We start from the raw sequence: 25971 nt of genomic DNA, 5'->3' as shown, positions 1-25971 counted from the left end.
TTAAGAAGTGATAGGTGAAACTGAGGCAAATAGGAAGCGGATGCCCAGGGATAGTGAGTAATTAAGTGACAAAGGCTCAATTCATCGACCATCAATTTAGATGGGGCCAACTTCTATGTGTCCTGTGGACTTCAGCTACAGGGGAAACTTCGTTAGATGGGTTGAATGGACTATGACGTCCCCTCCTGTGAAAGGCAGCGAAAAGACTCTGGCTAAAATGGGAATATTTGCGGTGTCAGTACAGCCAGACATTTCTCAATACCATGTTCCCTCCCGCCCCACTGCGTACCCCCAAGACTCCATTTCCCAGCATTCCCCGCATCTAGAGACACTAGGCCGGGAGGAGCATGAGCCTGCAATGGTTTCTGGGAAATGTAGTCCAGCTCCGAAACCGCATTTAAAGAACAGGGGTTTAGTAGTTCTGAGACAGCGACGGCGCAGGCGCATTCCGCGGCCAGCCAGAGGGAGGGAAGGCCTGGCCGCCCTGCGCAACCCGCGGGGGCGCACAGGTGAGTCCCGACCTGGCGGCCGGGAGCCGGAGCGGTTGGGTGCGGGACGAGCCGGGCAGGCCTGCGGGCGCTCAGGGAGGCGGGCCCGAGTCGCGCCTGGGTGGGCGCTGTGGGCGGGCGGTGTCCCGCCCCCGTCCTATCCCTCGCGAGGCGGCCCCAGAGAGCCTCTGCCATCCGCGCGGCTTCGGACGGTCTCAGCGCGCAGGAATTGGGCGCCTGCTGTTTGCCAGGAGGCAGGCGAGCGCGGAACTGCTGCGAACTCCCAGCAGGGAGACTGAGCGTTTCCTCACTTCTCAGGTGAAGAAACAGACTCCGCGGCTTCTCGCAGGTCCCAGTGTTCGGCCTGGGATCACACCCCGGGGTGTCTGACCCGAAAGCCCCCACGTACTCTGCACAGTCACGCCCTCTGTCGCTGTCCTCCTTACCCTGAGCATGCTACCCTTTCTCTGGGTCTCCAATCTCTCTGATCGCCCCCCACCATCCCAACCCCTGTTCAGTCCCCCTCTCTGCATGTCTGCGCGCCCCCCTTCCCCACGAGTCTGTGTTTGTTTCTAAAAATAGGGCCATTATCTTCCAAGACCACAGCACCATGATCACATCAGGACAGTAACATCGATACAAACGATTAGCTAATCTGCAGACCCTCAGATTTTGCTAATTGTCCCAATAGTGTACTTAACGGCAAAAGAAAATCCCGAATCACGCAAGGCATTAGTTGTTGGGTCTCTTTAGTCTCCGTGAACTTGACGCAGTTCTTCATTCTTTCCTTGATCTTGATGATCTTGGCAAAACCAGGTACTTCTACAACGTCCCTTAGTCTGGCTTTGTTCAGTGTTTCATCATGATTAGATTTAGGTTTGGCGGGAATACGTTAGGCGTGATGCTGTGTCCTCGTCAGATCAGGAGCCCCTGCCGCCCGTTTGCCCATCACAGGTCATGTCAGTCTTGATCACTTGGCTGCAGTGGCGTCTGCCAGGCCTCTCCGCTCTAAAGTTACCTTCTTCTTTCTGTAATTATTAAGTGACTTGTGAGGAGATAGATAGGGGAGAGTCTGTAAGACTCTGCTTCTCATTTCCTCATCAGAATTTTGCCCACTGGTTTCAGCCTTCAACTGCTTGTGTTCCTGTGTAACCGGAAACACGTGTGAAGCCGTGTCGTTTTATTTCTGGACTGTATTAGATTCCCGTTGCCGCTGTAACAAGTTACCATAAACTTGGTAGCTTCAAACAACACAAATGTGTTCTCTTACAGGAGGTTCTCTTACAGAGAGGCTCTAACCTCTCTTGGGGAGGTTAGAAGTCTGCAGTGGGTTTCACCCGGCTGAAATCAAGGTGTCAGCAGAGCAGTGCGCCCTCCTGAGGCTCTAGGGGGCAATCCGTTTCCTTGCCTTTTCCAGCTTCTAGAAGCTGCTTACGTTCCTTAGATGAGGCCTCTTCCTCCAGCTACAGAGCCAGAGGCTGTGTCTTCTCTCTCTGACTCTGTTCCTCTTTATTTCCCTCACATGGCCTACTCCTCCAGGTCACATATCCCCCTGCCTCCCTCTTCTGGGGACACTTACGATTGCATTTAGGACCCACCCTGATAATCCAGGATAATCTTCCTATCTAGAGGTGCTTAACTTAATCACATCACAGGTTCATCCCACAAGATACAAGAGTAGGGCCACTGTTCGGCCCACCACCTGGCCTGTGTCCTGGCCTGTCTCCCCCACCAGGCAGGGATCCCCTTTAGGGGCTCATTATTCGCTCATTATTCTGTCCTCAGATGAGCCCGTCACTCTCACATGAGTCTCAGAGCATAGTTGATGAATGAATGGAAGTCACCATAATCCAAATACCAATTTTTCTTTTTCTTTTCTTCAAACAACATCGTAAGTGGGAGGTCAGGTTCCTTATGCAGGATTTGTAAGGCAGATAGAAGGAGCTCTCTAGGGGTACCTGGGTGGCTCAATCGGTTAAGTGTCCAACTCTCGATCTCAGCTCAGGTCTTGATCTCAGGGTTGCGCACTGGACTCCACGCCCTATTAAAAAAAAAAGAAGAAGAAGAAGGTGCTCTGCAGAAAGGGGTAGATCCACACCAGGGAATACTATTCAGCCATAAAAAGGAACGAAGCCTTGATACATAGTACAACATGGATGAATCTGGAACACATTATGCTAAATGAAAGAAGCCAGACACAAAAATATGATTCCATTCATATGAAATGTCCAGAATAGGCAAATCCATTAAGACAGAGAAATGAGGGGCGCATGGGTGGCACAGTCAGTTAAATGACCGATTGGTTTCAGCTCGGGTGATGATCTCAGGGTTGTGAGATTAAGCCCCGAGTTGGGCTCTGTGCTCAGTGCAGTCTGCTTGGGACTCCTTCTCCCTTGCCCTCTGCCCCTCCCCGCTCTATGAAATAAACAAATCGAGAGAAAGAAAGAAAGAAAGAAAGAAAGAAAGAAAGAAAGAAAGAAAGAGAGAGAGAAAGAAAGGAAGGAAGGAAGGAAGGAAGGAAGGAAGGAAGGAAGGAAGGAAGAAAGAAAGAAAGAAAGAAAAGAAAGAAAGAAAGTTGAGTAGTTGTCAGGGGCTGGCATTGAAGGGCTGGGAAAGAATAGGGAGATTTGGGAGTGACTGATTAACAGTAGAGGGTTTCCTTTTAGGGTGATGGTGAAAACATTCTGGAACCAGATCCTGGTGATGGTTGCACAACAACGTCCTAAATGCCACCGAACTGTATTGTTTAAAGTGGTTAGAATGTTACATTGCATGTTATATGCATTTTACCACGAGAAAAAAAAGTAAGAATAAAAAGGCGCAGCCAGACTTCTGGGCCTGAATCCCGCTCTGACACTTGAAATCTCTGTGACCTTGAGGAAGGGCCTTGACCTCTCGTGCCTCTGTTTCCTTCTCTGGGGACAGCCCTAGTTACGTCTTCCAGAGCTGTTATGTGGGTGCAGTGAGCTGAGCCTCCTGATTGCCAGCTGTTGTCGGTATGGAATGGGGGCCTCAGGCAGCCTGTCCTGAGCCTTCGCTCCAGCTCCTGGGAGACTAGGGTCCTCTCTGTCATGAGACATCTTTGGGAAAGCAACTGTCTGTCTGTCTGGGCCAGAACTGACCCCCTCTGTGCTCCAGTCTCCTCCTCCAGCTCTGCGGACTCAGGCCTGGTCCTTTCTGCTGGAGGCACATACCCAGGACCCTGATGGCTGAGGACCAGGTGAGTCTGGGCTCCCTCTTCCCCAAGATGACTTTGTGGACCCCAGAGGGCCATCCTTATCTCTGCCTGTGGACCGAAGATCATCTGCCCCTCCCAGGCATGGGGAAGAGGCTATGGTGGGAAGAGCTCTGGGGCTGGGAGGGGAGAGGAAAGGAGGGGATGGAGGGAAAGGGAGGGGAGGGGCAGGATACTCTGAGCTGGGACGTTATGATATGGTCTAAAAACCAATCTAATGCTCAGCGGCCTTTTGAGTTGCCAAGAGAAGTGGGCAGTAGATGGTTTTGCTTCACCCCGAGCCTTATCCTTGGAGTCAGGGATGGGGATTGGGATCCCAGTTCGGGTCTGGGATGGAGCACCACTTAGTTATCATTCTTGCACACAATGACTTGATTTTTAAAAAATGTTTCTTAGGATTGTCATATACAGGTGTGCAGGTTGCGCACTGCACAAGGGTGCCTCACCACAGTGGCAGGATTCACATCGTATACCTCATTCACTGGTATATTATGGCAGTTTTTATGCAGATGGCAGTAAACTTATTTACTAAAATAATTGGCATATTATAACAATTTTCCAACAGATGGCAGTAAAGAGTCACCCAAAAGGGAGCTTTCTCCTACCTTCTGCCAATGTGCCTGTGGGCTAGCAGCTGCCTGAAACTTTCTGCATTTCTGTGAGCCATATTTATTCAGTTATCTCAAACCTGCTGAGTCAGGATGTTCCAGCCTGGAGTGTTAGAGCTGGTTCAACCACCAGCAGGGGTAGGCTCTTGACCCATGACCTCTCCGGCCCCAGAGTTCTAGAAGGATATGGCCCTCCACCATGTAAAATTGCCCCTTGCAGGAATCAGTGACCTTCAAGGATGTGGCTGTGGACTTCACCCTGGAGGAGTGGGGCCAGCTGGGGCCTGGCCAGAGGAAGCTGTACTGGGACGTGATGCTGGAGAACTACCAGAACCTTCTCTCACTGGGTGAGGCCCTGCCCCCTGCCTTCCCAGGAAGAGGCGTGATGCCCCCTTTCTGCCCTCATCTCCTTTGTGCCCACCCACTGCTCAACAGAGGGCATTCACTGAGGTCATGGGGTGCCCTCTCTGCTCCTGGCCTCTGTCTGTATCTCTGTCTCTCCGCCACTTCTCCTAGAGTCCCTGCGTCCCCAGGGGCCCTGAGTCCTCTGCCTGTCCTGCAACATTTCAGCCTGTGCCCTCACCTTCTCCTCTTGCTCCCCTTTCCACATGGGGTGACCTCAGGCTCCTCCCTGGAATGCCTGTTCTACAATCTCAGACTCTCAAATGCTCCTTGGATGTCCTTCAGTCATCTGGCTCCATCTCAGAATCTTTCCAAAGCACAGGAATGCTGTTCCCCAAATATGTATCCCTAGTCCTACGCTGTCCACCGCCCCGCCCCCCGCCTCCTGCACCCCTGCAAGTCCACTCACATTTGTCACACTCACCCTGACCTCAGCGTCTCCACACGGACCTGCTCCTCCTCCGCTGGGTCCCCCATCCCCAGACCATACACCCCCAACACCATCTTCGCTCCTCTCCCTCCCTCCTCCCCAGCAACCCCCCACATCCTCTCTGCCTCCCAGCAATCTCTGCCTGTCCCCTCCTCTCTGCCTGCAGCCCAGCCCTGACCTGGCCTTGTCCTCACCCCCTGACCCCACTCCGGCCTCCTCAGTGGGCTGTCTTTCTGTCCACCTCCATCTCTCCTCAAGTCCTTTTTCTGACTCTTCTGTCTTGCATTTTCCCTATAAGCTCTGGTGGTTTGAAGGCTCCTTCCTCAGCCTTCCTCGCTCACACACTTTCACTGGACAAACTCACCAAAAACCCGCTTTAACTTTGGCGTCAGGGGCCCCAGGAAAGCCCCCAGTTTCTGGGGCTCGAGGAGGACCCACAGGCCTCAGCAGGCAGTTGTACTCACAGCCCCGATTCATTGCAGTGAAAGGACACCGAGCATAGCCAGCTAAGGGATAAGGCATGTGGGGCGACATCTGGGGGGACCAGGCCAGAGTCCCCTCCCCGAGGAGTCACACAGGACATACAACAAGACGTGACAACACGTGTGAGGTGTTGTACCCCAGGGACCCTCGTTAGAGACCCCATCAGCGCCCAGGGTTTTCACTGAGGTCTGGTTGCATCAGCAGCCTCAGCCTAGCACGTATCAAAATTCCAGACTCCCCGAAGGAAAAACCCCATTGTGTGCACCAATAGCTTAGGCCCGGGGAGGCCCTCCTGGCAACCAGGGAGTGCTGGGAACCTTCCCGAAATCCAGCTTCCCAAATGCCAGCCACGGGCTGCCTTGTAAGCAGGCCTTTCCAAGGAGAGCCAGCAGCCTGCTCTGTGACCCCTTTTCTTCACAACTCGGGTGTAAAGAACGAGGTCCCTTCTGCCTGTCCCCTGCAGAAGTGCATTCCCTCACAGTTCAGAGGCCAGAGGTGCAAAATCCAGCTGTGGGCAACCTCCTTTAGAAGGCTCCAGGGCGAGGTCCTTCCTGGATGCAGCTTCTGGGGGCTCCTGGCGGCCCTTGCTGTTCCTTGCCCTGTACCCCCGTCACCCCGATCTCGGCCTCCATCTTCACATGACCTTTCCCCTCCATGTATGTCTGTGTGTCTCTCCTCTTCAAACAAGGACACCGGTCTTTGGACTCAGGGCCCAGCCTGCCCCTGTAGGACCTCATGTTCACAAATTACATCTGCAAAGCCCCTGTTTCTGAGGAAGGTCACATTCTGCGGTTTCTCTGGACGAAATTTGGGGAGAACACTGTTCAACCCACTATCAGAAGAGAGAAGTGAGTGGTCTCAAAGACAGCAGGCATAAAAAAGGCAGAAAGAAAGAGATGAGATTAATTTTAGGAATGTATTTTCTTCTCCCCAATCCGTCCAAAAGATGATCATTTTGGCACCTATCGAGACAACAATCAATATGCCAATTATTGATGATATTTTTACATTTTTCTCCACAGTAAGTCAGTCTTTGAAGTTCGATGTGTATTTCACACTCAGCTTGAACGGGACAGAACCGGAGCCTTAAGCAGGGATGTCAGGGCCCAGGCTCTTCCTGGAATGTAGTAGGCACTAACAAATGAGTCTTGCACAGACCATTAGAGCTGCCGCCTTTTTTTTTTTTAGATTTATTTATTTATTTATTTTAGAGAAAGCAAGAGAGTGAGAGTGTGAGTGGGGGGAGGGGCAGAAGGAGAGGGAGAGAGAAAGACACTCCCAAGCAGACTCCCCATTGAGCAGGGAGCCCGACGCGGGGCTCGATCCCAAGACCCTGAGATCATGACCTGAGCCAAAACCCAGAGGCGGACACTTAACCGACTGAGCCACCCAAGCACCTGGACCACTAGAGCTTCTAATCATTAGGCATCCAGTGTATGCAGCTCCCCTGAGGCCTCCCGATGACTGGCAGCCATGGCCAAATCCGGTGTCTTTTCCAGGGGCAGGGCCTCCTGGGTCCAAACCCGACGTGATCTCCCGTCTGGAGCGAGGGGAGGAGCCCAGAATGGAGAAGAGGGAAGCCAAGCAAGCTGCCTGTCCAGGTGGGTGAGGTTGTCTGGCAGGAGTGAGCAATCTTCCTACCCTGTCTGTCTTGACCAGTGACAAGAATGAGGCAGCCTAACACACCGGCCATAGTCATGGGTGCTGGGTTCAAATCCCAGCTCCACCACTTCCTGGCTCTGTGACCTTCAGGCAGGTCATTTAGCTTCTCTGTGCCTCAATTTCCTCACCTGCAAGATGGGCTCAGTAATAGTACTCCGGGTTGGGGAAGATCAATGAATTAACACCTGAAAGTGTAGCCCAGCGCCTGGCACTTGGTAACCCCCTGGTCAGAATAGGCTACAACGATTATTGATGATTCTTTATTGGGAATCCTATATGTAAAGACCTAGATGTGGGACCCCTGCCGGACATGTTGGGGAACAGGAGGCCAGATGTTTGCCCCCCACTGGCTCACAAACTCCATGAGGGGAAGGGGTTAAAGCATCTTTGTTTCTCTCACTGTCCGCTGTGTGGTGAGGTGGGACTTGCCCCCTCTTTCCCCTTCACCAGAGCCCATCAGTCCCCAGTCCTGTCCCTCCTACACCCTAACTTTTCCCAGTCCCCTGTGCTCTCTCTCCCACAACCCTGGCATGGGCCTCAGCTTCCCTCAGTTGCACCCTCACCCCGGCCTCCTCCCTCACCTCCCAGCCTCTAGCATTACTCCCTACAGTTCATCTCACACAGCCCAAGAGGGGTCTTTCTACACCCAGAGCTGATCCCACTCCTCCCCTACTCACAGCCCTCCCATGGCTCCCCAGTACCCCTGACAAGTCCTAGCACTGTGGTTAGCACGTGACAGTTATGCAATTAATAGGTGTCCCACGAACAGATCTAGGCATCTAAAAATCCATCCCCTTCAACAAATTCTACGTATCTGTGCTTCCTGCCTGTCATCTCTTCTCTACACTTCCCTTTCTCCAAATGGCAAGGTTGTGCTGTAAAAGCCTCACATACATTCAATATTTATTGATGTCTTTTTTTAAGATTTTATTTATTTGAGAGAGAGCCAGAACGAGCAGGGGAAGGGGCAGAGGGACAAGCAGACTCCCCGCTGAGCGGGGAGCCCCACGCGGGGCTCAATCCCAGGACCCTGAGATTATGACCTGAGCCAAAGGCAGACGCTTAAGCGACTGAGCCCCCCAAGTCCCCCTATTTATTGATATCTTTTGATCAAATTATAGTTATATGTGTTCATCACAGAAACTTCGAAAATATAAATAAGAATAAAGCAGGAAATGGAAATCTCCCCATAATCCTGCTTATCTCTCAAAAAATCTACTTTTCACATTTTACCCCAAAAGCTTTACTGTATTTTTTTAATTATAAAAGTAAATAATAACAATGTGAATATGGACACCTGGGTGGCTCAGTCATTAAGCGTCTGCCTTTGGCTCAGGGTGTGATCCCAGGGTCCTGAGTTTGAGCCCCGTGTCGGGCTCCCTGCTCTGCTGGGAGCCTGCTTGTTCCTCTCCCACTCTCCCTGCTTGTGTTCCCTCTCTCGATGGCTGTCTCTCTCTCTGTCAAATAAATAAATAAAATCTTTAAAAAAAAAAAAGCAAAACAGCAACATGAATAAACCTTGAGGACATGATGCTAAGTGAAATAAGCCAGACACAAAACGATAAATATTGTATGATTCCACTTCCATGAGGCACCCAGAGTAGGCAAATTCATAGAGCCAAAGTGGGATGGTGGTGGCCAGGGGCTGGGGAAGGGGGAACAGGCTAGTGTTGAATGGGTGCAATGTTTCAGTTTGGGAAGATGAGACATTCTGGAGATGGATGGCGGTGCTGATTGTACCACGGCGGGAGTGTATACGTGCGACCGAACAGCACACCTAAAACTGATCTAACTGTTGCATTTTATGTTGTATGTATTTTACCATAATAAAAAATAAAAAATTAAAAACCCTCCATCCCGCTATGTACATGCGTACACACATTAACACGTACATAAACATGGGCGCCTGGGTGACTCAGTCAGTTAAGCATCTGCCTTCTGTTTGTGTCGTGATCCCGGAGTCCCAGGGCCGAGCCCCGCGTCGGGCTCCCTGCTCAGTGGGAAGCCTGCTTCTCCCTCTCCCTCTGCTGCTCCCCCTGCTCATGCTCTCTCACTTGCTCTCTCTCTCTCAAATAAATAAGTAAAACCTTTTTTAAAAAACATATTTTTAGGGGCGCCTGGGTGGCACAGCAGTTAAGCGTCTGCCTTCGGCTCAGGGCGTGATCCCGGCATTATGGGATCGAGCCCCACATCAGGCTCCTCTGCTATGAGCCTGCTTCTTCCTCTCCCACTCCCCCTGCTTGTGTTCCCTCTCTCGCTGGCTGTCTCTATCTCTGTCAAATAAATAAAATCTTAAAAAAAAACACACATATTTTTATTTTTAGGATATTTGGAGGCCATCCTTCCATGTCACAACCTGAATCTCTTGTGTCTTTTGAAATAGCAACCTAAACTTTGAAACTTGTCTTTTAAAGTTTTCCAGTGTCAGTTCAACTTAATCAGTTTCCTTGGCCCCAAGGCAGATGACACTCCCATTTTCCATTTCTTTCAGACCTGGACACCAGCTCTGCAACTCCTTGGGAGACACCTCTGAAAAAGAGCATTTCTGAAGAGGCCACTTCCCCAATGGGAAAGATGGAGGGAGTTTTAAGGGCGGTGCTTGCAGATGCCAGGCTGGGGGGATCCTGGACCTGTAGCCATTGGTTGGAGGAGCAGGGAAAGCAAGAGAGGCTTTTAAGGTGTGTGTTTGCTCCTCCCAAGGAGATCATCTGTGGGGAGAGAGGCCTGGGCTGTCACGAGCTTGGGCGGAGCCTCAGGCAGACCTCAGCCTTCATCAGGAAGCAAAGAGGGCCTGCGGGAGAGAGGACTCAGAAGAGGAATGGGCCAAGAAAGAGCCTGAAACGCCAAAGGACCTTTGCAGAAAAGAAGCCATTTAACTGCGGAGAATGTGGGAAAGCCTTCATTTACCATTCAGACTATATTCTACACCAGAGAATTCACACTGGAGAGAAACCCTACAAGTGTAATGACTGCGGGAAGGCCTTCAGCAACAGCTCATATTTCATTCAGCACCACATCATTCACACGGGAGAGAAGCCCTACGTGTGCAGCGAATGCGGCAAGACCTTTACCCAGAGCTCATCGCTTACCGAGCATCAGAGGATCCACACTGGAGAGAAGCCATACAAATGCAAGGAATGTGGGAAGGCCTTCACCCAGAGCTCCTCCCTCATTAAACACCAGCGGTGCCATACTGGGGAGAAACCCTATAAATGCAACCAGTGTGGGAAGTTCTACTCACAGGTGTCCCACCTCACCCGCCACCAGAAAATCCACACGGGGGAGAAGCCCTACAAATGTGGAGAGTGTGGCAAGGCCTTCTGTCATACTTCCTCCTTGACTCAGCACCAGACAATCCACACCGGGGAGAAACCCTACAAATGTAACGAGTGTGGGAAGACCTTCAGCCACAGCTCGTCCCTGTCCCAGCACCAGCGAGTTCACACTGGAGAGAAACCCTATGAGTGCTCCGAGTGTGGCAAAGCCTTCAGCCACAGTTCATCCCTGACTCAGCATCAGAGAATTCACACTGGTGAGAAGCCCTACGAGTGTAACGAGTGTGGGAAGGCTTATACACAGATTTCCCACCTCATGAGGCACCAGAGCGTTCACATGGGAGAAAAACCCTATATATGTAATGAGTGTGGAAAGGCTTTCAGTCACACCTCATCCTTCACTCAACACCAGACAATTCACACTGGTGAGAAGCCCTACAAATGTAACGAATGTGGGAAAACCTTCAGCCAGAACTCTTCACTTACACGCCACCAGAGGATTCACACCGGGGAGAAGCCCTATGAGTGTAAAGTGTGCGGGAAGGCCTATACCCAGATTTCCCACCTTATCCAACACCAGAGGATTCACACTGGAGAGAAACCTTACGAGTGCAGTGAGTGTGGGAAAGCCTTCAGCCGGAGCACCCACCTTATCGAGCATCAGAAAATCCACACGGGTGAGAAACCCTATAAGTGCAGAGAGTGTGGGAAAACATTCAGTCACAACTCCTCCCTCACTCAGCATCAGAGAATTCACACTGGCGAGAAACCCTACACATGTAAGGAATGCGGGAAAGCCTTCAACCAGAGCATCCACCTGATTCAGCATCAGAGGACCCATACTGGAGAGAAACCCTACAAATGTAACAACTGTGGGAAAACCTATACCCAGATTTCACACCTTATTCAACACCAGAAGGTTCACACGGGTGGCAAACGCTATGTGTGTAAGGAATGTGGGGAGGATTTCAACTGGAGTTCACACCTGACTGAACACCAGAGGCTTCACACCGTGCACGACGCCTACGTCTGCTATGGTTTCGAGAAAGCCTTTGCGTGGAGCACACAGCTTGCCGATTATCAGAGAACTCCTGCTGACCAGAAAGCCTGAGAAGGTAGCAGACGGGGGTTCTGATGCTGGGTTCGGTGCAGCCTTCATCAGCACCAGTAACTTCCTCCCAGAGAGGAACCCTGACACCGTATAGTGAGAGAGGTGCTTCTCTGTTTCGTACAAGGAGCTGGTGCAGTTTTTCACCAGCTGGGACAGCTTCTGGTCATATTAGGAGCTCCCCCCTAAAATCTCAGCTTCCCCCCTATTTTTCAGTCTAAGGTTGTCCCAGAAGGTTGTGTAAATGGAATGTAACATCATCGGATATCTTTAATAAGGTCTCTGTGAACTTTTTAAATTATCGATCATTCATTAAATCGGAGCTTGAAAATTCAAGGAAAAAAAACACAGCTGGAAAGATAAACCCTTTAAAGTACAAGTCTGTGTGGCTGAACCTCAGCACAAGATTTTAGTGTCCTTTAAAACTTTGAGCTACAAATTTCATGGCAAAATCCGCAGTTGGCTTAAACACAGTATGTTCTGCTATTTACGGCCATTTTTAAAGGTCTATTTTTTGTGTCTTTCCCATGTCCAGGATTTATGCTTTATAAAGGGAATCGCCCTCTTAAGCATCATTTTCTGTTTTTATTCATGCCCAAAGGGAAATTTTTCTTTCATCATATAAGCATAGTATTAAAAAAGGCGGGGGAAGGGTGGCGCCTGGGTGGCTCAGTCTGTTAAGTGTCCGACTCTTGCCTTCAGCTCAGTCATGATCTCAGGGTTATGAGATCAAGCCGCGTGTCAGGCTTTGCACTCACGGAGCCTGCTTAAGGTTCTCTCTCTCCCTCTGTCTCTCTCTCCCCCTCTGTAAAAAAAAAAAAAAACCCAAAAAACAAAAAAACAAACAAAAAACCATAGCATTTTTATTTTATTATAAAAATAGTACACATATTTTTATGACGGGGATGATTTTTAAGTAAAATAACATATACTTACTGTAAAGGGTAATTTGGAAAGTATCAAGAAGTATGGAATAAAATACCAATTCCCCATAATCACACAGCCCAGGGAGAGCCCATCATTTTGTATGTATTTTTTTTTTCTGGTTTTGTTTTACTCTGTCTTCCACATCCATTTTTTAAAGATTTTTTTTTTTATTTATTTGACAGAGACAACTAGAGAGGGAACACAAGCAAGGGGAGTGTGAGAGGGAGAAGCTGGCTTCCCGCTGATCAGGGAGCCCGATGCCGAGCTTGATCCCAGGACCCTGGAATCATGACCTGAGCTGAAGGAAGACGCTTAACGGCTGAGCCACCTGGCTGCCCGCCACATCCATATTTTTAATCATAAAACAAAAGCAGGGGGCGCCTGAGTGGCACAGTCATTAAGCGTCTGCCTTCGGCTCAGGTAGTGATCCCGGCGTTATGGGATCGAGCCCCACATCAGGCTCCTCCACTATGAGCCTGCTTCTTCCTCTCCCACTCCCCCTGCTTGTGTTCCCTCTCTCGCTGGCTGTCTCTATCTCTGTCAAATAAGTAAATAAAATCTTAAAACAAAACAAAAGCAATATACTCACCCTCAACTTGGCCACCTTCAGAAGTCCTATTGTCTTGATTTTCTTGTATTCCCTTTCAAATATCATTTTAAGATAAATGTTATTTTATTTCATTGTGATCAGAGTGTAGAAACAATTTTGGCTTCTCTCATTTGCCCTTATTGTACCCTGAGCATTGTCGTTTGTAATCACATACATTTCATACTCATCATTATTCAGACTAATGATATTTCATTGGTGGATGTAAAATAATTTACAAATCCACCCCCCACGTGGGTTTTGTCCTAAGACCTGGATTGACACAGGTGGTTCACCAATTTTCCCAATTATGAATGTTAAAATGAGCATTTCCATGCTTGCTTCCTTTGTCCTCCTGAGGAGGATTATTTTTCTAAGTCCTATTCCCAGGATGGAAATAGCAGGAGCACGATTCTAATGATTTCCCTGATTACTGGAATATTCTGTCAAATTGCTTTCCAATGGGATAGACCCAGTCTGCCTGGGACAAGCTGGGCATGAGGACCACTGTCCACTACATGTTTACCAGCACAGGACATCCCTAATTTTTTCCTCTGTCAAATATATAAGATGACTAGCGTTTTCAGTAACTTACCGTGTGCCAAGTTCTGTCCCAAGCCCTTGGTATGTATGAATTCTTTTTTTTTTTAAAGATTTTATTTATTTATTTGACAGAGATAGAGACAGCCAGCGAGAGAGGGAACACAAGCAGGGGGAGTGGGAGAGGAAGAAGCAGGCTCATAGCGGAAGAGCCTGATGTGGGGCTCGATTCCGTAATGCCGGGATCACGCCCTGAGCCGAAGGCAGACGCTTTAACCACTGTGCCACCCAGGCGCCCCGGTATGTATGAATTCTCATTCTTGCAACAATCCCACCTGTTCAGGGCTGTGTTGTCCCATTTTACAGGTGAGGACACCAAAGCACAGAGAGAAAAGTGGACCAAACCTCACAACTATGTGCTCGTGGAGTATAGATTCAAGCCCGGGTAGTCAGGCTCAGAAGCTATGCTCTGAACTTCTATGGGGATTGAACACATTTCACATATAATGTCTCCTTCTTAAAATAATGTTTATTATTATAAAAATCAGTACATGCCTCTTATAGAAAATTTAGAAGATCCAAGAAATCCACAAGATTTCAAAGTTCAGTGCCACCCAGAGATAACTGTTAACATTTGGATACACTTCTGCTACTTTAAAAAACAATATTAGGGGCGCCTGGGTGGCACAGCAGTTAAGCGTCTACCTTCGGCTCAGGGCGTGATCCCAGCGTTATGGGATCGAGCCCCACGTCAGGCTCCTCTGCTATGAGCCTGCTTCTTCCTCTCCCACTCCCCCTGCTGGTGTTCCCTCTCTCGCTGGCTGTCTCTATCTCTGTCAAATAAGTAAATAAAATCTTAAAAAAAAATAAAAATAAAAACAATATATAATACTATAGATGCTTTAATATATTTGGGGTATCCTGAATATGCAGTTCAGCATACTTCTAGTTTACCTAACTTTATATCATGGGCCGTATCATTAAATGTCATGATTTACGCGTGTCATTACGTCATCTTTAACAATCAGATGTTTGGGGGGTGGGTTGCATAGTTAATTCAGCCAGTGAATTCGCCAATCCCCTGTTGGACGTTTTGGTTGTTTCCAGTTTTTGACTTTTATAAACGTCCCTTCTGCTGAAGTCTTTGGCTGAGCACCCGACCAGTTTTCAAGTGAAATCCTGGCAGGGAAGTCATGGGGTCAAAGGAAGGATGTTTCAATGATCCCGGAAATGTGGGCCAATGGCTTTTCAGAAGTTCTGCGTCCGTTGGCAATCTAACCAGCAGAGGATGGGACTGCGTCTCACCAACAACATCCGTGGTAACTGTTACCATGTTTAAAGTCTTCCCAGGTATTTCTTTTAATATATGACTCCTTTCATGGTTGAAGAAATACTCATTTATGGTGAATAATTCATAAAATAAAAATGAAAGCAATGGCTCTCTATAAATCTTCATTCCAAAGATTCTAGATTTTCCCCGTGAATAGGAAATTCCTTTTTTGTTTTTACTAAACCGGTGGTGTGTGTGTGTATATACACGCACATATATATCCACATAAATACAGCATCCAATTTGTATGGTATATGCACACATACATGATTGAAGATGTTTATTTTTTTTAAGTAATCTCTACACCCAATGTGGGGCTTGAACCCACAACCCCGAGATCAAGAGTCACATACTCCATGAACAGCCAGCCAGGAGCCCCTCATATATAATTCTAGAAGTGACTTTTTTCACTTGGTATAATGTGGATATTTTCCCATGATAATGCAAACATATATACATGTATATACGTGTGTGTGTGTATGTTTATATATTAACATATATATGTATCCTCATTTTTAACAACTGCATAATACTTCATGCTAGGGTTTCTTGAATTTATTTAACCAATCCCTATTAATGGACATTGAGATTTTTTTTTCTTTTCTTTTCCATCATTGGACATTTACTATTTGACACTTGTGCAAGATATCTCCATAAGATGAATTTCTAGAAATAAACTGGTGGGACCATAGAATGTCCACATATAAAATTTTGATAATTATCGCTAAATAATCCTCCAAAAAAGGAACCAATTTACATGACTCCTGGAAGTGTATAAGAATGCCTATTTCTCTGTTGCCCGACTTCCTTCAAAAATTACTCAGTATTGGCCTTTTAAAAATATTTCTGGGGGCACCTGGGTGGCTCATCAGTTAAGCATCGACCTTTGGCTCAGGTCATGATCTCAGGGTCCCAGGACTGAGCCCCATGTTAGGCTCCTTGCTCAGCTGGGAGTCTTCTCCTTCTCCCTCTGCTCTCTCTCACTCTCTTTAAGATTTTATTTATTTATTTGACAGAGAGAGCAAGACAGCTCAAGCGGGGGAACAGCAGAGGGAGAGGGAGAAGCAGGCTCCCCGCCGAGCAGGGAGCCCGACGTGGGGCTCGATCCCAGGACCCTGGGATCATGACCCGAGCCGGAGACAGACGCTCAACCATCTGAGCCACCCAGGTGCCCCTCACGCTGCTCTCTCTTAAGTAAATAAATAAATCTTTCAAAAAATTAAGAAGTATTTCTAATCTAATAAGTAAAAATGTCCTATCGATAGTGAGATTAATGACCTTTTATGTGTTTGTTGAGGTTTTGCCTTCTTTGGATTGCTTATTTATGTGTTTTGCCCACTTTTAATTGGGCTGCCTTTCTGTATTGATTTATAGGGGCAAGTCTTTATGTATTACACATATTAACCCTTTGGTATGTGCATTACTAAGATTTTCTCCCGGTTTGTTATTGCTCTTTCAATTTTGTTTACGACGTATTTTGCCATATAGAATTTTTAAATGTTTAGGTATTCAAATCTATTTGTATTTTCTTTTATAGTTCTTGGACCTACTATCATGCTAAGAAGGGCCTTCCTCAACCCCAAGATTATCCTATATTTTATTCTAGTACTTTTCTCACTTTTTAACAATTAAATTTTTATTCCATCTGCATTTTAAAAAATATCTTATGGTATAAATTTTCAGTCTAGAGGCTACCCGTATTATTTGGCTTGTGGCCCCTTCCTCCACGTTCAAAGCCAGCATGGTGGCGTCCTTAAATCCCTTCTCCTAATATATTCCACCATGTTTGTACCTTTCGCAGCACATTTGATCCACTTCCTTCTCAAAGACTCACCCCCACCCTTTTACTCACATACTAATGTAGAATACTTGGATTTTTAGTCTAAAAGAAGCTAATTTTGAATCTCGCCTTTGCCAAGTCTTGCTGTCCAATCCAGTTTCCTTATTTTTCAAAGGAGAATAATAAGACTTTATTACGAAGAATGCTTTGGGTTTCAAGTCACAGAAAACTCAAAATAGCTCAAACAAGAGAGATGATTTACTTACTCAAGTAGCCAAAAAAGACCAAAAGCAAGGCATTCAACCTGCTTATCCTGGTACTTCAGGATGCCTTCAATGGCAAGTAAAAGAAAACCCAAACTGAGATCCTCACAAACGCTAGAAAGAAGAAATCTACAGGTAGGGCAACCTCTAGCTGCTAAACATTAATATTTCTCTAACTTCACCTGAGATTTATATGGCTTTTATTGCAAATGTATGTTCTCAAGTATTTATATTTCCTGATCACAGAGCTGTCCTTTCATTTGTCTCAGTCCCTTGCCTGTTTACTTCATAGCATGAATCATAACTTCCCTTTCTATGTCTCCTATGTACTGCCTGCTCCCTGACCCTGAAGGCAGGGTCCATGTGCGTCCTCACCACTATATCCCCAGTGCCTAGATCACTGCCTAGAACAGAGTAGGTTCTCAGAAAATCGTCCTCAATTGCCTAATTGACTTGAAAGCTCAAGTCATTCCCCTCCCTACCGGCATGGTATGAGAATGGTAGTTTCCCCACACCCTCATTAAGATGATGTCATACAGCTTCAAATTTTGACCAGATAGATAAGTAAAGATGGTATTTTTTCCTCCGTTTCTTCTCTCCCTGGTGACCTCCTATTCATACCTCAAAACCTTATTCAAAGATCCCCTCCTCTCCTCTGAGACATCTCCCTCACATCAACTCTTTCTCACCCTACCTAGTTTTTCTCCCTTCTTTGTGCTCGAACATACGTTTCCCATTAAGTCTTATGAGCAGAGCAGGCTGTTTTGTTGAGCATCCCCACTACTTAAAAGCGCCTGTCATGAGGGGCCTTCTCCTAGCGCCAGCGCTTAGGCAGTTGCCATGGACACAGACCCGTCGATTCCAGCCGACGGTTGCCCTGGAGACGGACGCTGGCGATGCTTCTGCACTCCGCCTACGGAAGCCAGAGAAGGCCTCTGACATCGGTGTCTCCCAGGCGAAGGCCGCCCTGGGCTCCGGGTTCCCTTCCTTCTTGACTAAGGGAGGATGGTTGCCCTGAGGAGCCCAATGCCGCGGGCATCTGGGAAGTGTAGTCCATCAGGGAGTCAGCGCAGGCGCAGACGCAAGCATGGCATGGGGGCTGCGCACGCAGCACCGCCGCCATCGTGGGCATTCCCTGTGAGGAGCGAGCTCCGCGTGGGAGGCCGACCCGAGGTCCAGGAGACAACTGCCAGGTACTTGGGACCCCAAGAGTTAACGACACACATCGTATCCTCCCCTCTTTGACCAGAAGAGCGGCTCGGAGCGGTCTTGAGGGCTTAGGCCACTTACAGGGTTGGAAAGGGACGAGAAGCCGGCTCCCGCCAACCAGGCAGCAGGGTGGTGGCTGGCACTCGGCCTCAAGCGGGGCGGTGGCAGGGGCAGGGCTGTGGGCGGGGCTAGCGCGAGGATTGGCTGGAGTAAGCACGGGGGCGTGGCTGTGCCCAGGAAAAGAGGCGGGACCTCAGCCAAAGAAGCCGAACATGGGCAGAACATGCTGACGTTTGTTCTGAGAATCCTCCTGCCGCGCCTCCTTGAGTCCAGTGGAAGAACAGGTTCAGAGGGAGCACGGATTCTACCGGGGTTGTTAACTGATCTCCTCGTGCTCTTGGTTTAGGAATTCACCGGCTGAATTGAATGGTGTGGAACTATCTCTGTTTCAGTTTCTAACTCACTTTCTAAGGAAGCTGATTAGTAAATGTTTAGTAATAAAATCTACCATTATTACTGTTTTCGGAGTAATACAACTTTCAAGCACTTATTAGTCTCCAGGTGATGTGCTATGGTCGAGGTTAAGAGTAGGGTTCCAAGTTTATAAATGCTAATCTAACAAAATAAATCATCCAGATTTATAATAATAAAATGGGTTGAGTGCGTATTATGATCCGTAAGGATAGTGCATAAAAACGGGCTTAGTTTTAATGCTAATAATTACTAAAAATCATTAATTACATCGAAAAAGCTAATATGTATGCATCCTGGGTGCTAGGCATAGCTCTAAACATTTCACCAACATTTACCCCTCACAACCTCCTGGTGGAGTCCCCATATTGTTATTGCTGTGTTGTGTATGAGGAAACAGAGACCCACAGGGGTGCTGGCACCTGCCCGGGGTCACCAGCTGGTTGCTAAAGGACAGGTGAGAGTCTTCCCTTTTCACGTAGCAGTTAGGAGTCCAGGTCTGGAGGTTCAAAATCCTGGCTCAAATTCTGGCTCTAGCACTTCCACACTGACCAACAGGGCAACAGGGTCAAGTTTCCTTCACCTCATTTTCCTAGGTTTCCTCATTTATAAGGTGGGAGTGATACCAGTACCTGTGTCATAGTGTGGCTCTGGGGGCTAGTTTGATTTATGGAAAGCCCCTCGCACATAATTAGTCCTCAATGCATGTTAGATATCATGACTGCTTTGATTTGTTGTTAATTTTGGTGTATGATGTGAGGTAGGGCTCTTTTACATGTAGCTATCCAGTTGTCCCAGAACAGTTTGTTGAAAAGATTGTTCTTTTCCCATTGAATTGTGGCACCCTTTTCAAAAATCCACTGGCTTTTAACTCCTTCTTTGTTATATTTGACTGACCCTAAAGAAGCAGTTAAACGGCACCTGGGTGTCTCAGTCCGTTAAAGGTCTCAGGTCATGATCTCAGGGCCATGAGTTTGAGCCCTGCATCGGGCTCAGCGCTGAATGTGGAACCTGCTTGAGATTCTGTCTCTCCCTCTTCCTCTCTCCCACCCCTGCCACTCACAGTCTCTCTAAAAAAAAAAAAAAGTAGGTGCACCTGGGTGGCTCAGTTGGATAAGACTGCCTTCGGCTCAGGTCATGATCCTGGAGTCCCAGGTTGAGTCCCGCATCAGGCTCGCTGCTCAGCAGGGAGTCTGCTTCTCTCTCTGACCCTCCCCCCTCTCATGCTCTCTCTCTCTCAAATAAATAAATAAAATCTTAAAAAAATAAAAATGAATAAAACAAAAAATAAAAAAGAAGTAGGTAAGAGCATGGAATTTCAAGGCTGGGCATGGCTGGGTTTGCTATTTCCTGGCAGACCTTGGACAAGTCACCCAACTTCTCTGAGTTCTCATTTCTCTCTCAAAACAGGCTGAGCGATACCTACCTTAGAGGGATGTTGTGAACCTATGTGGAAACTACACGTTTAAGGAGCACTTATAACCTGCCAGACTGTGTGCTTGGTGATATCCTCACATTATCTTTTTGCTTTCATACCCATTACATAGATGCAGAAAACTGAGGCACAGAGAGATGAAGCTACCTAAAGTCCCACCTAAAGTCCCGCAGGCAGGAAGTGGGCAAAGGACAGATTAGCTGACTCCCAGTCCTATGGTAAACTCCTGCACCTACCCCTTAGACCCAAGGTGGCTCATGGCCAGGCACTTACCAACACCGGGCAGAGCCTGGCAGCTGCCAGCAGCCTTGAGAACACTGGAGCCCAGGGGAGTCCAGCATGCATGGAATGGAGGTAGGAAACCTGGCCCCGAGCATTCCTGGGACTGCAAGCCAGGCTGGTCTTCCTTCTTTCCTTCCCTCAGCTGTATGGGTTCAGGTCTCTACCCTTCCCTAAGAGGGGAGCCCTAAGGAGGAAGGGGCAGTTTGGTGGGCTGTGGATGTCCAGAGTTCGGGTGTGTCTTGCCTGAAAGCCCCTCAAAGTTTGGGTTCACCCAGCCCAGTCACACAAGGTGAGCTGGGCACATCCCACACCCAGTGCCCACAGGAGACAGAGCAGTGAGTGACCAGTGTGTGTTGGGCCCTGCGGTGTACCAGGGGTACTGGGCACAGGGGACACAGTGGAGAATGAGACAGAAGCCCCAGCTACCATGGGGCACACAGCACAGGACAGCTAGTCCCAATAAAAGGCCACTTGAACCACCTGCCTCAAATGGACCACACAAAAGGGTTTGCCTGAGACAGAACTCTTTTATAGTGCAGACCAAATCCAGGGTGCCTTCTGAATATACCGCCCAGCTTCACTGAAGTGTAAGGACTGCACATCAACCCTATGCGGGAGGGCTCTAGTATCACCCCACTCCACAGATGAGGAAACTGAGGCACAGAGGAGCCAAGTGACTCACCAGTGGTCACACAGCTAGTAGGTAGAAAAGGAAACTAAAACTGAGACACATAAAAGTCCATTTCATCCTAGAGTTCACAACATGTAAATTTTATTTTTATTTTTTATTTTGAAAGAGAGAGAGAGCATGAGCGGGGCAAGGGGCGGAGGGAGAGAGAGAATCCCAAGTAGCACAGAGCCGGGCGCAGGGCTTGATCCCACGACCCTGAGATCCTGACCTAAGCTGAAATCAAGAGTCAGGCACTTAACCAACTGAGCCACCCAGCCGCCCCACAGCATGAAGATTTTAGTCTCCGCTATGTAGCAGATCCCAGGACCTGGAGAATATTAATGGTCTCATCTGACAAAACCATAGGAGGGCTTCCTTGCACAGTCAGAGGGGGCATCTCGCAGAAACATGCAGGGTGCCGTCAGCCCTTCCCACCTGCCTGGGCGGGCCTGCCCCACACTGTTCACAAGCAGGACGTCGCAGGAGTGTCACATAACCCTGGGAGGAGTGAGTGCCATGGGTCCCTAACAGAACAACAAACTTACACTTAGTTTTGTGTCCCCAGGAGTGCAAGGGTCAGACCTGGGTGTTTAGCATTGTTATTGTTTTTATACTGAGTTTTTCTGTTCACCTTTGCTGTGTGTGGCCTACAGCCCGCACTCAGGGAGCACTGGTTGCATGACGGGGACTGAGTCATCGTTTGGGCGATGGAGAGACAGTCTCAGAGAGCATCAGCGATTTGCCTGAGGACACAGACCTCAGGTAGAAGGTGGAGAAGGTTTTGAACCCGAGTTGTCGGGACCCAGAGCCTGGGCTCTGAACCACTCACTACCCAGCTCTCACTGAAGGGCACAGAGAGACTCCTCAGTGGTGACATGACCGAGGAGTCATGGTGATCATCCTGGTCATGTAATAACAGTGCTGGTGACGGTGACAGTGACGGCAGAGTTGAAGCCCCGGCAGGGCCACCCGGGGCAATAAGCACTTTGCCAGGTTGTATTTTCACTCATCTTCTCACCAACCCCGCGAGGTTGAGTGCTATTATTATCCCCATTTAACAGATGAGGAAACCGAGGCCCAGGGCTTGGGGAGCCTGTCCTATGAATCCTGAGCCCAAACTTGTAACCTAACTCAATGATTCTCCTCTCTGCACCCCCTTTTTACAGCACATTTTTTGGAAATGTCCCCTTTGCTTTTCCAACATGAAATTTATGATAATATAACCTAACTCCACAATTCATCTCAAAAAAATAAAATAAAATCAGTGCCATCACATAGCAGATTATAATATAGCAGAGAAGAAACAAGAGGAAAAGCGCTGATCACTGTCATTTATAGTTTCCGTAGAGCTCAGGTGTAAACGCATAGAAGACACAAGCTGGGCGATCGCGTCAGTACTGAGCCGGTAGTTAGAGCTCAGCCCGACACAAGGCTGCCGTGTCGCTGTGTTGGTGACCTGGCTACTGCTGCTGGCTGAGCCATCGGTGATGTCATCGTCCTTACCAAGTGGGCGAAGGTTATCACAAACATTCTGAAGCACAAAACACTGTCTTCTCATTTACCCACTAGTTGTATCTCTGGGACGTTCAGGGATATTAAAACTGTGTTAAAAATACTTGGAGTCTATATGGATGGCGGAATGGGACTCTAAGCTCGGGTAAGGAGTTTTTCCTCTGCATGAATGTTCCGAGGACATCAGGAAGTCGAGAGAGACCCGGGAAGTTTCTCGGTTACTTGGGGCTGTCCTGCCCCCTGGACGGGTCTGACATCTCCAGCTCCCACCCACTCATGTGCTCATCACTGTGACAGCGGGAAGGGCCCCTGCAAGTCACCAGAATCCCCAGAGGACCAGCAGCCCCAGCAGCTCCTGGGAGCTTGTTAGAAACGCAGAGTCCTGGGCCACTAGGCCTGCCGAGACAGAGTGTGCCCTGGGACAGGAGCATGTGATTGGAGCGCACTTGAACACTGGAGAAGCTTGGCTTTAGACCTTTCCCCAGGGGCCCACATGGACTCATTCCATGACCAGGGGCAGGGCCGGCCTTGGATGAAGCAGTTTGGATTTCTGTTCTGGTTGAATCCAAGCCTGGGCGACTCCCACGTGGACGTGGACACGCTCCGTGTTCGGGGCTGCAGATTTCCCCATGAAGGGCAGGGCTACCCAGACCCTGCCCAGGGACTCACGGTCAGGGACTCCCAGTGCAAGACCCAGAGGGGCATCATCTGGCCAGGTGAGGGGGCTCCCCGCTTACGTTATAATTGACAGAAGATCCAACTCCAGTTGGCTGAAGCAAAAAGGAATGTTCTAGCTGGGATATCTGAAAGTCTGGGGGCAATCATGTCTGCAAGGCCTTTGACCCATGCCTCATCCTTCCTGCATTATCTGGGTCAAAGGCTTCTGATTTGGAGGACTGAGGAGGTGGATAAAACTTCTCTTTTCAGTTTCCGTCAGACTGGAGGATATAGGGTCACCTCCAGGGGACAACCCTTCTGATGAGCCATACATGCTGGTGACCACCAGACTGGACAGCACGGATGGGACATCTGCATTAGGACAAGCACTGCCTGAGGCGATAGATTAAACATGGCAGGATGGCTGCAGTGAGGGTGTGTGTGTTGCCACGGTCCCTGCCCCAGGCTGGTCAGAAAGGCTTTCCCCTCGGGGAGGGCCTTGCCGCATCAGTGCACGTGTATCTGTCTCTCAGGTGGGAGGGACCACGCTCGGCTGGGCTGAGCTTTGATCAAGGGGTTTCCCATAGTCATCACACCCGTGGGGTCCATCTGTGTGTGTTCTGAGGTCCTGTGAAGTTTGAATGGTGGCTGAAGGCTGGCTCACCTTTGGGGCATTCAGAGCATTTCTTCTCTGCATGGCTCACCTGAGATTTGTCTTCTGAAACTGCTCTGAAGCCCTGTTCAGAGTGTCACCCTGGGAAGTCTGCTGTCCTGTGGGAAGGACATTTTATTCATGCCACATGTGTTTGTAAAGGCTGCGGGTCCCTAGGACCATCCCTGGTTTGATGATTCATGAAGAGGACTCAGCTTACAGTCATACTCACAGCCATGACTCATTACAGCGAAATGACACAGAGCAGAATCAGCTAAGGGATAAGGCATATGGGCTGGAGTCCAGGGGAGACCAGCGCCAGCTTCCAGAGTCCTCTCTCCATGGAGCCACACAGCCACACTAATTCCGCCAGCAGTGAGGTGTGACAATGTGCGTGGAATGTTCTCTACCAGGGACACTCATCAGAGACCGAGTCATCATCCAGAGTTTGTATGGGGCTGGTCCCGTAGACATCCTCAACCCGGGATGCACCAAACTTAGACTCTCAGAAGGAAAGCAGGTGTTTGGCAGCAACCACATTAAAAAGTCACCTATCGGGGTGTCTGGGTGACTCAGTTGTTAAGTGTCTGCCTTTGGCTCAGGTCATGATCCTAGGGTCCTGGGACTGAGCCCCATGTCAGGCTCCCTTTTCCATCTCCCACTCCCCCTGCCTGTGTTCCTTCTCTCACTGTCTCTCTGTGTCAAATAAATAAATAAAATCTTTAAAAAAAAAAGCCACCTATCATATGATTCCACTTGTATGAAACTTCCAGAATAGGTAAATCCATAGAGACAGAAAGAAGATTGGTGGCTTCCAGAGGCAGGGTTGTGGAGAATGCAGAGTAAATCTTAATGGGGAAGGGATCTCCTTTTGGGGTGATATAAATGTCTCAGATCTGGTCACACAACACTGTGAGTGTACCAGGTGCCACTGAATTGTTACTTTTAGAGGGGTGCTGGTTACTTTGATCTTTATGTGCATTTTACCTCAATCGAAAAGGAAAAGAAAAAAAGAAAGAAAAAAATCAGTCCAGTTCTTCAGCTCCCAACAGGCAGAAAATACGCTGGCCTCTCAGGTGGGAGGTAATGGGCCTCTCGCTCTCACTCATTATGATCAATGGTGCTCTGGGTTGAATTGTGTTCCCCCAGAAAGTTGTGTTGAAGTCCTAACCTCCAGGACCTCAGCATGCGACTATATTTGGGAATAGGGTTGTTGCAGATGGAATTAGTTAAGATGAGGTCATACTGGGGGAGGGGAGGCAATCGAGTATAACTAACATCCTCTAGGGAGAGGGAAATTTGGACTCAACACCCGCAGGGGGAGGCCATATGAAGCCATCCAGGGAGAAAGTGGGAAGGTGGAGGCAGACACTCAGTGACACAGCCACAAGCCCGGTCACACCTGGGACTGTCAGAAGCTGGAAGAGGCGGGGAGAGGTCCTCCTGTATTAACCATGTTTTAAATTTTTTATAGTATACAATATTTTGATATCTTAAAAATATATAAGTGGCTGGCCCACCTGGGTGGCTCGGTTAGGTGTCCAACTCTTGATTTCAGCTCCAGTCATGATCTCAGGGTTGTGGGACTGAGCCCCACATCAGGCTCTGGGCTCTGGGCTCTGCTTGTCCCTCTCCCTCTGTTCCTCCTCCTGCTCTCTCTCTCAAATAAATAAAATCTTTTTATGTGGCCAGGGAGAGACTGCCTCTCCCAGAGCAAGGCCATTCTCAGGTATAGCGAAGAGCATGCCTCTCAGCTGCAGACCAACCCATCTGGAGCCTATACCCCCATCCACCAAGCCACACTTCCCCTGTCCTGAGTCATCCCGGGGCCGGGTAGCAACTGGGGACAGCCCTGGTGCCTCAGTGCCCACTGGAATTATCCAGACTGGCCAGACCTGAGCTGTGCTCTTTCTTGCTTTGCCTTTCCTATGGAACCCCGCCCCCAACAAAACTGGCCTCGGCTTTC

At 48.7% G+C, this 25971-nt stretch overlaps 1 protein-coding gene and 1 long non-coding RNA gene across 3 annotated transcripts; both read left to right on the top strand.

The window, feature by feature from the left end:
• Positions 1-69: 69 nt before the first annotated feature.
• On the top strand, positions 70-12463 carry LOC103657144 (zinc finger protein 260). Of its 2 annotated transcripts, XM_040634336.1 has the most exons (5): positions 70-509; positions 3627-3708; positions 4552-4678; positions 7146-7247; positions 9800-12463. In XM_040634336.1, the coding sequence occupies exons 2-5, from the start codon at positions 3694-3696 to the stop codon at positions 11692-11694; spliced, it is 2139 nt and encodes a 712-aa protein (XP_040490270.1). In that variant the 5' UTR covers positions 70-509; positions 3627-3693; the 3' UTR covers positions 11695-12463. The 2 variants fall into 2 exon arrangements, with proteins under 2 accessions (XP_040490270.1, XP_008682791.1); XM_008684569.2 differs by lacking the exon at positions 70-509 and having other exon boundaries at positions 3030-3708.
• Positions 12464-18171: 5708 nt separating this feature from the next.
• Positions 18172-24466, top strand: LOC103657143. Its single transcript, XR_566788.2, has 2 exons — positions 18172-18310; positions 22523-24466. It is a non-coding gene; the product is annotated as an uncharacterized LOC103657143 (long non-coding RNA).
• Positions 24467-25971: the final 1505 nt, after the last annotated feature.

This window comes from Ursus maritimus, unplaced genomic scaffold (genome assembly GCF_017311325.1).
Source record: "Ursus maritimus isolate PB19 unplaced genomic scaffold, ASM1731132v1 scaffold_19, whole genome shotgun sequence".
Taxonomy (NCBI): domain Eukaryota; kingdom Metazoa; phylum Chordata; class Mammalia; order Carnivora; family Ursidae; genus Ursus; species Ursus maritimus.
This window is presented reverse-complemented; position numbering and strand designations above follow the sequence as displayed.

What these genes read in the sequence shown, in the direction of transcription:
- LOC103657144 (XM_040634336.1), top strand. An exon ending in CCAGAACCTTCTCTCACTGG is followed by an intron (nt 4,679 to 7,145) that starts GTGAGGCCCTGC and finishes TGTCTTTTCCAG; the next exon opens with GGGCAGGGCCTCCTGGGTCC. An exon ending in CAAGCAAGCTGCCTGTCCAG is followed by an intron (nt 7,248 to 9,799) that starts GTGGGTGAGGTT and finishes CATTTCTTTCAG; the next exon opens with ACCTGGACACCAGCTCTGCA.